Raw genomic sequence first — 13,299 nt, 5'->3', positions numbered from 1 at the left:
GCCTTTCTTTTTTCAAAAAAAATAAAAAGCCCTGTGCTAGTTATGCCGATCAGATATCTCGTCGTCTTTATTAAAAGAGAGAAATTCTATTTAAAATCTTCAATATGCATCTCACACAAATCCAAATTGAGGAGAGAGAAACGGAAATGAACTTTTCTTTGTAGTGTGATGCACGGTTGTTTAGAGGGAAAAAAACGAAAGAAAATGAGAGAGAGAGAGAGAGAGAGAGAGAGAGAGAGAGAGGTTTTACAGTGGAGAAATGTATTTAATAATGTATAAAAAATAATTAAAAGAAAAATAATAAAATTACACTAGTAATAAAATTATGGGAGCAAAATCATGAGGTAACTAGCTGCACCCTTTAGAGAATATCAATCGGTGTGTAAAGTATTTTATTCAGGATAAAAAAAATCTCCAAAAAATCAACCATAAAATCGTCATTTCTCTAAAGAGGAATTCTATGCATCAGCCACTATTCACTTTCACAACCCACCTATAGATTTTTTTTTTTTTTTTCATAAGATGTGGAGGTGTTTTTCATAAAGTGAGTGTTTTTCATAAGATGTGAGATGTCATTAAGAATGAAAGAAAGACCGACCTTGGCCAAGCGGATGATCTCATAATGACAGAATTTTTATTCAGCCCTAACCATACCCCAAATAAAACAAAAAGAGCAAACTATTGAAATTAATTTATTGGGCGTTTTTTGTACCGAAAGAAATGAAATTCACACTAATATCGTCAGATAGAGACCATCTTCTTGTGAAGGGGTTGTACACAAATCCGGCCAGCTCTTTGACCTGTACAGAGCCAACCAAACACCAAACATGCTTTGCATTAATCCATGTAGCAGACATTCACGAAATCTCAAAAGGTAAATAACATAGTTTACGTACAGTGATATTGGCACGTTCAAGGATCAGGACTAATTCTTCAGGAGTTAGAAAACTTGACCACTGATGTGTGCCTTTAGGAAGCTGTAAAACATCAAATTTGGTACATCTAAGTGAGAATTGGAGTGAAATTTCAATATTCAGGCGTTTTAATAAGAATAACTAAAGCAGTTATTTTGGGTATAAAGGGCTACTCCACCTATTTGGAAAGAGTGACTCTAAAACCTATTCTATTGGTAACTTTTCAGTCGAAAAGATCAAATTGATCGCGTCATGTAGGAAGAAGAAGGCTCTAAATGAACTTAATAGTCTTTGTTAGTCCGTCCCTTACTCCATTCCTTACTCATTTCCATTTCCCCCCATTTGAATAAGGCTCTTTCATCCACAGATTCCACTGATTACGTATTGATCAGACATAAATATATGGTAAAAAGAGAAAAGCGAGATCAAATGTGAATGTTTCTACAACATTGGGTAAACTAGCATCTTATATTTTATTCAAGTCTCTATCATGCTGCATCTTGAACCTATATTTGAATGCACCAAATATTTCATTATATAAACGTTCCAGTGGAACTGTTAAAAAATGAAACAGAAGCCTACAATTTTAGGATCTTCCTTTGTGCATACATATTTCTGCACAAAAATTTATAATTTGAAAGAACCATGGTATACAATCTTCTTTTCTACTTCGTTTTTGGTCAGAAACAACCACAGATTCAAAAGTCTTGGAAGTGGCAAACTACTTGCTAGAATCTTGACTGGTCAAGCTTGGCTGAATCAAAATTGAATAAAGCAATGCCTACTGCCCTTTGAGGTATACTGATAACTGCTTGAGAGATGTAAAAGTAAATTCTACTTGAATTCCTTATGATTTTTTCCTACAAACTCATAGAGACTCCACTTAAAGAGCTCTAGCTATAAAAATTAGACAATTACATTTCCATGGGAATCTTAAATGTTTCCTAACATTATGGATCAATTCTAACTTCAACTGAGTCAAGCAGAAAAGTAAATGACCTGCAGCCTTATAGACAATAACTCTTTTTGCATGAATACAAACAAGTTTTGAAGAAAGGACGCAATTAATTCAATCATCTACACTATGGCTCATATGGAAAATTTCCAGATTAACTTGTTGCAAAGTATGAAGAGAAAGTTCACTGCTATGGCATGTATCCTTGGATGCAATGAAACAAATGATAACCTACACATGTAAAATAGATTTAAATATATTTGGAGATCAAGGTAGATCTCTATTGGAGGCAAGTAAATATGAAAGCATGGCCAAGTTCCAATACAAGTCATTTACAGCTGCCCAAGAGGTGTGAAACAAATAATCAACAAGCTTGTTAAGGTTAAGAATGAGAACAAAAATAATACCCAATGGAGGATGTACTCTGCTCCAATAATTGCAGTTGCATATGCTCTCATAGAACGGTTGATTGTTGATATCACAGTAGCTCCATCAGGAATAGTTAACGCTGCCAGAGACTTGCAGAATTCAGCAGGATCTGCTACATGCTCAATTACCTTAAAGTAAAACGCCAATTGCAAACAAATTAAATATGGGCTGAAATAGGAAAAACAAGTATTGCATCTTTAGGCTAGCCTTTTGCTTCGCTGTATTATCTTTTAGTACTTAAGCTATAAGTATGCTCCTTTTTTCTTGGGTAAATAAATAACCAGGTAACTGGGATTTTATTATACTTCAGGGTCAAGGATTAAAAGGCTCTGCGTATCAAGGGCTAGTATCGGGGAAGATGGTTCCCATATGCCTATTGCAGTATATTTGGAGTGAAAGGAATGACTAGAACTTTGAAGATAAGGAACACTCTTTGGAAGGACTTGTGTTTGGGTAATGAGATGAGATGAGAATTCTGTGAAAAGTAGTGAAATGATTTGAGCTAAAATGTTTTATTGGATTTTGGGAAATGAGAAGGAAAATGTTGAATAAAAATATTATAAGTTAAAAAATTGTTTTAATATAATTTTTGGTTTTGAAATTCGAAAAAGTTGTATTTTGTTTGGAACTTTGGAAAAGTTGTAATAATTAGGTAATGATTAGATGAACGAGTTGAAAATTTGAAATTGAAAAGTGTTTTGTGTTTAAGTGATGTTTGGGAAGGAAATTATGAGAAGTTTTGAGATGGGATGGGATGAGATGAGATGAGATGTTCTCAACTCATCTCACTTCCCAAACATGGCCACAATCCCTAACCAACCCAATTTGGCCATCAAACTAAGATTGACAACATTAAGTTTATATGGTAAAAAAATGTGTACATTGTCCTCACGCTACATTTAAATGATATTAGTGTATAATTTGATGCATTGCCTTAACTAGGTGTTCTACTTTGCATTCGTCCTGTGTCATTGGTTGTTGTCCTAGCACTCTCATATAATAAAATAAAAATGATGCAGATGAACTGATGCATAGTAGAGCACAATGTAATGTTTACATTACAGAAACTATTTCCGACCTACCCACCATTGAGGCAAGCTGTTGTGGTTGTTATACATACATGATGAAAAATCCAAACATAAAGTTGAACATCTTCCGTTTCAAACATTCAAAATTAAATACTCACATCAATCTCTAGATTTGAGGAGGCTTATTGGTCCTACAGAAGGCATCTCCTTACACACTTGGTAACCAAAACTTTACTTGTTCAACTTTCTCATTTATTTGAGTTGGTTAGCACATAATCAGTACTCAGTTCTTCACAGTTTCCAGAAAAAAGTTCTGTAAAAGCTGAGTATCATTTAAATGCCCCAAAATATGTAAAAATGCAAAGTAAAAATGACTTAATTGTAAATGATGTTTTAATTTTAAATCCAACAGACTCCAAGATAAATTAATAGAAAGGATCAAGAATCTGTGCGCATAATGACCAGTGTTTGTGAAAGCGCTTGGCGCACTCGCAAATGCCATTTAGAGCCTAGGCACAGAAGCACAAGCCCACACTTGATTGAAGTGAAGCACATATTTTTAAATTAATGTATAATAACAAAAAATCCAAAAAATGCAATAACAAAAGGTTTAAAAAGCAAGATGATAATATATTTAGCCTATTAACTCTATTTATTAAGAGTATTATGCAATATGAACATCAAGCAATCAATTAATTAAATAAAATTTAGGAGATTTTAGTCAAACACACTTGTGCTATAGGGTACTTAGGTTTAAGATATTGTAATTTTTGCTTTGAGAAGTAATCCCACATAGGATGAGTTAATTAGAAAGAGGACCCTCTATTAATTTTGTCGTCCATCAACGTTAAGCAAAAACACGTGGCAACCTCACAATCTACCACATGCCAAGTTTAAGTTTTTCTTACATAGTTAAATTAGTTTTTTTAGAACCATAATAACAAATAATTTCATTATATAATAAAATTTCTATAATAAAAACAAACTTTCATTTTAAAATATCAAACTTAAAAAATGGCAATTTGGCCACCTATGTGGCGGCGAAGATTTAGCTCAACATAACATTTTAAGTAGCGACCTAAACTATCAAGAGAAAATAAAACATTTAATGCAATCTTCTCGATTTCATTGTCCAAGAAAAAGGAATAAGCTTCCATCAATATCATTTCCTAATTACACAAATATGATACCTGATAGGCACTCATCAAAAAACTTTATTTGATAGCCATAATCAAATTAAAGTACATGGTTAAATTAAATCAAAATATACCAAAAAGACCATGACCAAAAAGCAAAAGAATTGCAGGTATTGGCTTCTATGCTAACATAAGCAATCAAATACCAAATTATCTAGAAAGCCAACTAGGACTATTATATCGAGTTCAAAGCACATCACCTATGACATGTGGCACCAAGAACGAAGCAAGGATTATTAGGGGGGGGGGGGTCCGTAATTTTGGGTTGGAATAAGTTGTTCAATTGAATTTTTTGGGACACCATTAAAGTGCTAAGAATAAGAGTAATAATACACATACAATTTATCATACAACCATTTTTACAATTCAGTTTTTAACGGATGGCGGTCCTGTAAAATTTTAAATTTAAATAAAAAAAAATTAGTATATTTATGAAGTCACACTATTACACTGGTTGGTTGTAAAATATATTGTAAAATAATTGTATGAATATCACTAATAAAATAAAAGGTTATTAAGAAATAAGAAAGAAAAAATAATTCAAAACCAAAAGGAAATATGCATATGTACATGAGAGAGAGAGAGAGAGAGAGAGAGAGAACATACTTCTAGAGAAATCACAGCATCAAACTTTCTTTCTTCCTCTACCAGCCTTTCTGTCCATGATATCAAAGACACAAGGAAACAATGTCAATTATGTTTCCTAGTCGCCAAGAAAAAAAAAATGTTTCTTAGTCCTATGCGCATATGGGCCACTTAACTCCACATGCAAATGGATGTCATCAATCGTAAGAGATGGAACATCATATAAATAGAGAGACAGTGTGTTATGAATGCACAATAGTAATGATTTGGCATGTACCAGCTGTTGTGCAACAGTATTCGATAGTTGAAGTCACAGGATCCAAATCCTGTGTGGACAGGCCATGTTAAAAATTTTCCACTCAAGTCTAAAACAATCTATACAAGCAAAAAATCGTATAATCCTTAACCAATAAAACTGAAATTAAGATCTCGGAAACAACTCATTATTCAAGCTGGTAAGTACTCCAATAAACTTAATAATCAAACACAAAACTTGGGAATTATTGCAGCTAGCGCTTTGCAATTGAAGAATATATTAGGAAAATACTGGACTAATTATGTTTTTTATTAGTCCACTTTTCTTAATTAAATAGCAGTATCAGTGATTGAAGAATTATTTAGGAGTATTAGTGATTTGATACTCGTCTCTTAACAAGCTTCAGGTCATGAAGTGCTAAAATTATAACTATGCTTACATTATCAAGGGATTTCATTATTGTGCATATTATGATCAAGAAACAACACAGCACAGTGATTATCTAGAAAAGAAAAATTATAGAGTAACCCTCTGGTAACTTATCCACTAACAAAGATATACTAGCTTGCTACTCTGGAATGCAATTTTCAAAAGTTAGCCTCCCTTCAATATATCACAACTGTGCATGCTGATTACATAAACCCTAACAGTAGAATGGAGGCTACAACACACAGATGCTCTTTTATCTATTAGCCAAAGCATCTTCACTCTGCCTATAGAACAGTAATAGGCTAAGTAGCACCTTTCCTTTTTAATAATCTTTTACCATTAACTTTCTTTCTTTTTGGATAAGAAAGTGCACCTATCAACTAGCATCTACAGCAACAAATTTAGACTGCGATAAGCGCACAACTTCTTACTCCTCTCTTATGGAGCAAATATGGAATAGTGCCAAGGCACCAGTGATTTGATACGTTCCAAATCCATCACCACTGATTAGCACAAAAATCCACCAACATTTGACCGTTGATGGAAGATTTAAAGGAAAAAGAAAATCCAAAAGAAATCTAACAAAGTCCTAACAACAGGAAATCATAGAGCGCTCTCCCTGAGAGAAAACAATGGCATCCAGTGGTTTGTGACTTCTCAATTCCATTTCCATCAATCAACATTAACATGTCACATTTTGAAGTAGAGAATGGCCATACAGCATGTAGACGTGCAATCTTGATATTTTTCTCCACAGCATCAACTCCCGTAACGGCAGCTCCCATTCTAGCCAACGGCTGAACAAACAAAAGAAAAGAGTATATACAAAGCAAAGATCACCTTTTTATTTAAAAAGAAGGGAAAAAAATAGCATAGGAATCTAATACCAGTATACACAAGCTTAAGTGATAAGGCAGCATATTATGCATTGACAAGTACAATTATTTTCTTGCAAAATACCTTCTAAGAGATAGCCACATAGCAAAAGAAAATGAAACATCACAAACCAAATATATGACCGCTCCTAAAATCTTGGGCAATTTCACTCCGCAGTTCACCAACTTAGTACTTTGGATAATGTGTAAACTAAATTCTTTCTTTATGAAATGATGATGGATATAGATTTTATTTTCACCTATAAAATCTGCATTTGCCTAGATTTTATAGGCAAATGCATTGACACAGCATCAAAACCCTGCACTGAGTCTCTACCACTTACGGCATAGTACATACTATTTGGTCTGAAGACAATTGGCATTTACTTTAAGAAGCAATTGATTTCATCTTCATTCAACTTCAGTTGGGTGGATGAATTGTAAAGGCAGCACTGTACTATATGTAAAGTCCTTTTAGAGAAAATTGCAAATCTGCCTAATGCACCATAGTTTGTGACAAAATAGTATCAGAACCAACCTAGTAAAATCAAAGTCAACAGTGGGTGGGTGAATTGCAAACATATTATTTGGTTACTAAGTCCACCATCAGTTGTTTAGTAAATAAATATGGAAATAGAGATGTAAACACGCACGTGCGTGGGTGAAAAAGCAATATGCAAGAAATATTAGGGCATTGACAAATGGTTGTATAATCGAAGTAAGTCTCCTTACCAATAACTCCTAAGAGGTACGAGTAGCTATCAAGGATGCATGAGCAAAATAGACCTCTCAAAACTTAAAATATTGTTATAACATTAAAGAAAATGCACCTCTGAGAGAATGCCACCTCCACAACCAACATCAACTATTTTTAGTCCTTCAAAAGGCCTAGAACTGTTAGGATCCTTCCTGATACAAGAAGAACTAATCAGAATCTATCGATTGTGCAAGGCAGGTATAATAATGTCTTTATAGGTATATTGCTCTGGTTTGGAGCTGTCACTCTTTTTTTTTTTTTTTTGGAGGGGGGGGGGGGGGCACTTCATGACAAAAAATAGTAGATGCATAGAACAGCATAGATCCAAATAAAAAATTCATAGAATGCATGTTAAAAGTCCTAGTTCCAAATACAGACCCCAAAAAACAAGATATACAGCAGTGAAACTTCAATACGAACTCTCTCTAGCTAATCACCAGCCCAATTTTTAAGGTGCAAGGCTCTTGTAAGCAGTTTCTTTTGAGATTAAGGAAATGATCATTTGAGCAGAAAAGAATGTTAGGAGCCCCCACTCCCTCAAAACAGCCACCCTTTTTCTTTTCTTTTCTTTTTTTCTTGAAATTGAACACAGCATAAATTAACTCCTATGTTAAGCTACCAATTAACCTCGAAACAGCCACCCTTTTTCCTTTTCTTTTCTTTTTTTTTCTTGAAATTGAACACAGCATAAATTAACTCCCATGTTAAGCTACCAATTAAACAACAATTCATAGGGTAATCCAATTACATTTCCAAAGTTAAAATGAAACTTAATAAGTGTTGTATAGCTTTTTTTTATAGGTATATAAGTGTTTGTTTTTTTGATAAGTTCCAAACAATAGGTAAAGGTAGAGTCAGAAATCTCGTGTGAAAAAGTGCTGCTCATAGCACCTCTACGACAGTGCTGCGTTAGCACGGAACAGAGATTTTCATCATTCTCTTCAACAACTAAAATTATCTTTAAATTTGATAACAAAATAATCTCAGATGTAGCCGGAAAAACCTAACCCCGTAACTCATCCATAGGTATATAAGTGTTTGTATAACTAATACTTGGAGACAAGTACTTGAAGTACCTAGCCAGCCATTAAGCATGGCTAAATATGAGAATAGATTTACCTATCAAAATATATATATATATATATATATATATATATGAGAATAGATATTAGGGGTAACTAATGCACAGAATGAGTAATAAACTCGCCATTTTCCACAAAAAATTGTTACCATCCAAGGGTTAAAAGTTTAGCTAAATCAATTTTTATCAGCCTTAGGGTTTTTGGATCAATGACTAGGCTTTTAATAATTAGGGCTTGTTTGGGAACTGAGATGATCTCATCTCATCTCAAAAGTTTTCAAATTTTCCTTACTAATTATCAGTCAAATACAAACACTTTTAAATTTCAAATCTTCAACTTTTTGCATCTAATTATTACCTAATTATTACAACTTTCTTAAAATTTCAAACAAAACATAAAAAACAATATACATTTTTCAAATTTCAAAACAAAAATAAAGTTAAAAAATTATATTGTAATAATATTTTAACTTTATAATATTTTTATTCACCATTTTCTCCCTCCTTTTCCAAAACCATATAAAACATCTTAACTCAAATAATTTTGACTGTTATTCACAAATCATTTCATTACTATTCACAAAATTTTCATCTCATCACATTAATACCCACGCATCCCCCTAGTATCAGAGCAAAGACCATGTCACAAGTTCGAGTGACAAAGCAACCTTCAGACTAGATTAAGATGTATTGGTACTATGTCCGGACTTAGGGGTTGTTTGGAAGAGGTTTCATCTCATCTCATCTCATCTCATTCTCAAACATCCCTCAAACACAAATACTTTTGAATTTTAAATATACAACTTTTTCATCTAATCATTACAATTTTCACAAACTTCCAAACAAAACACAAAAAATAATTCAACTTTTTTAAATTTCAAAACAAATAAAATACTAAAAAATTATATTCTAACAATATTTTAACTTTAAAATATTTGTATTCAACTTTTTTTCTCTCATTTCTCAAAACCCAATAAAATATCATAATTCAAACTATTTCACTACAATTCACAAATTTCTCATCTCATCTCATTCCTTAAGCATCCCCTTATTGTTAAGTCATTGGATATTGATAGGTGATGGAGCCGTCAAAATAGAAAGGGCTACCATCGGGTCAACATTGATAGAGTGGGCTGCCGTGAACGTTGGATTCGAAAGCGTGGTGGACTGTCATAATTCCAATAGTTAGGCCTTGTTTGTGTAATAAGGTATTTGGGTAGCCTCAAATATTCTCAAGTATTTCATTCACAAACATTACTCAAACACAAACATTTTCAAGTTCAAATTTTCAACTTTTTCATTTAATCATTAATAATCATTATCCAAACACAAAACCCAATACAATTTTTCCAAAATTTCAATCAAAACACAAAAAACAATACAAAATTTTCAAATTTCAAACCAAAAATAATATCAAAAAATTATATTCAAACAATTTTTTTTTTAAATTTATAATATTTTTATTCAATTTTTTCTTCATTTTCCAAAATCCAATTAAACAGCTTAACTCAAACTATTTTACTACTATTCACAGGATATTCCGAGTTATTCTAAAGCCATGTTTGAGAAGTGAGATAATGTCCAAACGAGTCCTTATATAGTCATTTAGGCTGTGTTTGGATACTGAAGTAATCTCAGATGATCTGAGTTGATTTGTGAATAGTAGTGTTTTGTGGGTCTCGTTGAGATGTATTTAAATATAAATAGATTGAGATATGTGTTTGAATGTATGAAGTAGATTGAGATAGATTTAACTTTTATGAAAAGTTGAAAAAAAAGTAGTTTTTATCAATGGTTAATTTGAGATGGGTTGAGGTGATCATTCAAACCTAGGACACGAGCCCTTACACAGTCCTAGAGCTGTTGAATGTTTAGGCCTTTAACAGAAACTTGTGGCAATGACAGGGAATCCCCTAACACAATACAATCATCCGTAGGGCTAAATGGTTAAAAATGCAAATTAACAAAGAGTGAATAAAGCGGGCAAGATCTACCTGAAATGTCGACAAAGAGTGGAGCGTATAAATGCAAGTCTTGTAGGATTCATCACATGCAATGGTTTAAACGGGCCTTCAGAATCCCACCTATTCAAAACAAAACCTTTTCGTTTACCAATCAAACAAACTAAGGAAATAAATAAAGAACCAAAGAAAGATAAAGCTGACCAGGTTTCGGCAATGGAGGCGAATTTTACGAGTTCGAGCTCTTTCAAAGACGACGGAGTCTGTGTCGGACCTTTCTCCATCCCGATGTCGTTTCGGGTGTTATTGTAGGACTGCGGCTTCTCTGGGGGTGGGGAAGAGGGGGCATCCGAGAAGGGCCTAAAGTGGAGTAGGGTCAGCGTGGCTCGGGTAGGATGGGGAAAGCGAGGAGAAAAAACGTGTGTAGAACATAGGGCTCGGAGATGGCAGTGATTTAGGAGCTTGGAAGCCATGTTTGAGAGGAGTAAATGAGGGAGGAGACAGGAGGAGAACAACTACAAGAGAGACGGTCAAAATGTCTTGGAGAAAGGGGTAGCTGAAACGAAAATGATGAGAGAGAGAAACCGAATTGGCGTGAGTTGCTCCTGGGCTGCTTGATCTGTACGGCTTAAGGTGGCGCTTGGCTTCTGGTGGTCCAAGGATACACGATGTTGGCCGGGCAGTGCAGCGGTACCATACCACTCACATCGGCAACACGTCAACGCTCCTTGAATATTTGAAAGATTTTAGACATAAAACTCATTCTGTACAATATTTAAAAATATATAATTTTATTTTTATATTTTTATATTTTAAATATAAATTTCACATTCTTATACATCATTTAAAAATATAAAAAAAAAATTATATTTTTTAATTAATGTGCAGAGTATGAATCTTTTGTATAGCACTACTCTAAATATTTATGACTTTTAATGAGAGGCTCGACAGTTGGCGGGCTAAGTCACGACAAAAATTATTGGCTTCTACAACAAATAATTAATTGAGTTGTGTTACACAAAAGTTTCACACTCCTACGTATTATTTAAAAATATGTGATTTTATTATTTTATTCTCATATTTTTAAGTGGTATGCAAGAGTGTGAGATTTATGTTTAAAATTTTTCTAATTAATTAGTCATTGAGTAGTAAGTATAAGTTTTATGAGTTGTATCATGTCTCGTGTATTTTTTTTACACTATTAATGAAATTGATCAAAACATTTATTTTATATTAAAAAAGGTAATACTGCAAATCGTATTAGTGGAATGCACAAAAAATACATAAAAATCATTGCACATATAATTTTTGAAGTTTTAAATGTACAAATTTTGTATGAACTTTTTGTAAAAATATAGGCTCTATAAAAGAAGTGAGTTTTTTTTTTTTTAAAGAAAAAAAAAAGTGAGTTTTTTACACTCTTTCACAGTAGGTCCATTATTTTTTATAAATGATTTGTGTAAAACTTAATACATTTAGAGTTTCTATATATCATTTTTCTTAATGATTTGATACTTCTCTCCAAACCCGCCTCAGGCCATGAAGTGCAAAAATTATAATGAAACAACACAGCAAAGAGATTATCTAGAAAATAGATTTTAGAGTATATACAAGAAGGGGAAAAAAAAATGCTTAGGAATCTAATACCAGTATACACAAGCTCAAGTGATAGGGCTGCATAATATGCATTGACAATTACAATTATTTTTGTTGAGAAAAGCCTTCTAAAAACCTGCCAAAAAATGAAACATCACAAACCAAATATATGACCCCTCCTAAAATTTTTGGTTATTTCACTCAGCAGTTCACAAACTTTAGTACTTTGGATGATGTAAACTAAATTCTTTCTTTATGAAATGATGATGGACATGCATTTTATGATTTTATAGGCAAATGCAACACGTATTCATTAGAACTGTTCATCCGGGCCGGGTTTTTCCCTGGCCCAGTCTGGAACCCAGGAAACCGGATTTCGATTCCAAGTTCTAGTCCGGAACAAATCTGGGTCGGAACCCGAGTACACCCGGTATCCAATTTTTTTTCCCAATTTTCCATAGTTTTCCCTCATTCTCTTTACCTACAATTTGATTTCCAGGTTTCAAAAATCAATTACTTGAATCCATGCGTCAACTTGTCCAATTAGTTTATTGTTTTAAACATCAACTTGGAGAAATTGTGCTTGCAAAATCATATGTTTGGTTAACATGGTTCAACCGGTAGCATTCCTCCACTGTCTTTTGCCTTATGCTTCCTTCATAATCCCTGACACCCATTTCATAATACTGGTTAGAAAACAAAAAAATAAATTTGAATCCTGTAACGAGGTTAGTTATCACGTGTCATAAATGATGCATGAATAGTTGGAGTCTTGAGTAACCCTGAGACAGGAGGAAGAAAAGTATTGAAACTTAAAAGATTGGCCAAAAGCGTTGGAGTCCGACAGGGCAAATCCAGCATCTAGTGTTGCATGTCCACCATTCTGTGCCATGTCTGAAGATTGCTTCTTATCCTCCCCTGAGTCTCTACCACTTATGGGATAGTAGATACTCTTTGGTCCAAACACAATTGGCATTTACTTAGTTTATTAGTTTAGTACTGACTAATGACTGCTCGCGCCATTTGGAATAGAAGCAATTGATTTCATTTACATTCAAATTTTGTTGGATGGATGAATTGGAAAGGTAGTGCAGCGCTGCACTATATGTAAAGTCCTTTAAGAGAAAATTGAAAATTTGCCTATCGCACCCATAGTTTGTGACAAAATAGTATCAGAACCAATGTGGCACTATATTAGTTCTTACTTTCATCTCACTATGTACAATATAACACTTCT

At 33.4% G+C, this 13,299-nt stretch overlaps 1 protein-coding gene across 1 annotated transcript; it reads right to left on the bottom strand.

The window, feature by feature from the left end:
• Positions 1-377: 377 nt before the first annotated feature.
• Positions 378-11,194, bottom strand: LOC108984831 (ubiquinone biosynthesis O-methyltransferase, mitochondrial). The gene is made up of 9 exons (XM_018956899.2): positions 10,671-11,194; positions 10,500-10,589; positions 7,498-7,576; positions 6,512-6,589; positions 5,385-5,433; positions 5,129-5,178; positions 2,277-2,426; positions 897-977; positions 378-800 (listed from the first exon to the last, which is right to left on the bottom strand). The coding sequence occupies exons 1-9, from the start codon at positions 10,937-10,939 to the stop codon at positions 693-695; spliced, it is 954 nt and encodes a 317-aa protein (XP_018812444.1). The 5' UTR covers positions 10,940-11,194; the 3' UTR covers positions 378-692.
• Between the last annotated feature and the right edge of the window lie 2,105 nt (positions 11,195-13,299).

Source organism: Juglans regia, chromosome 1, assembly GCF_001411555.2.
Source record: "Juglans regia cultivar Chandler chromosome 1, Walnut 2.0, whole genome shotgun sequence".
Lineage (NCBI taxonomy): Eukaryota > Viridiplantae > Streptophyta > Magnoliopsida > Fagales > Juglandaceae > Juglans > Juglans regia.
The sequence above is the reverse complement of the archived record's forward strand: the minus strand, read 5'-3'. Positions and strand labels throughout refer to the sequence as shown.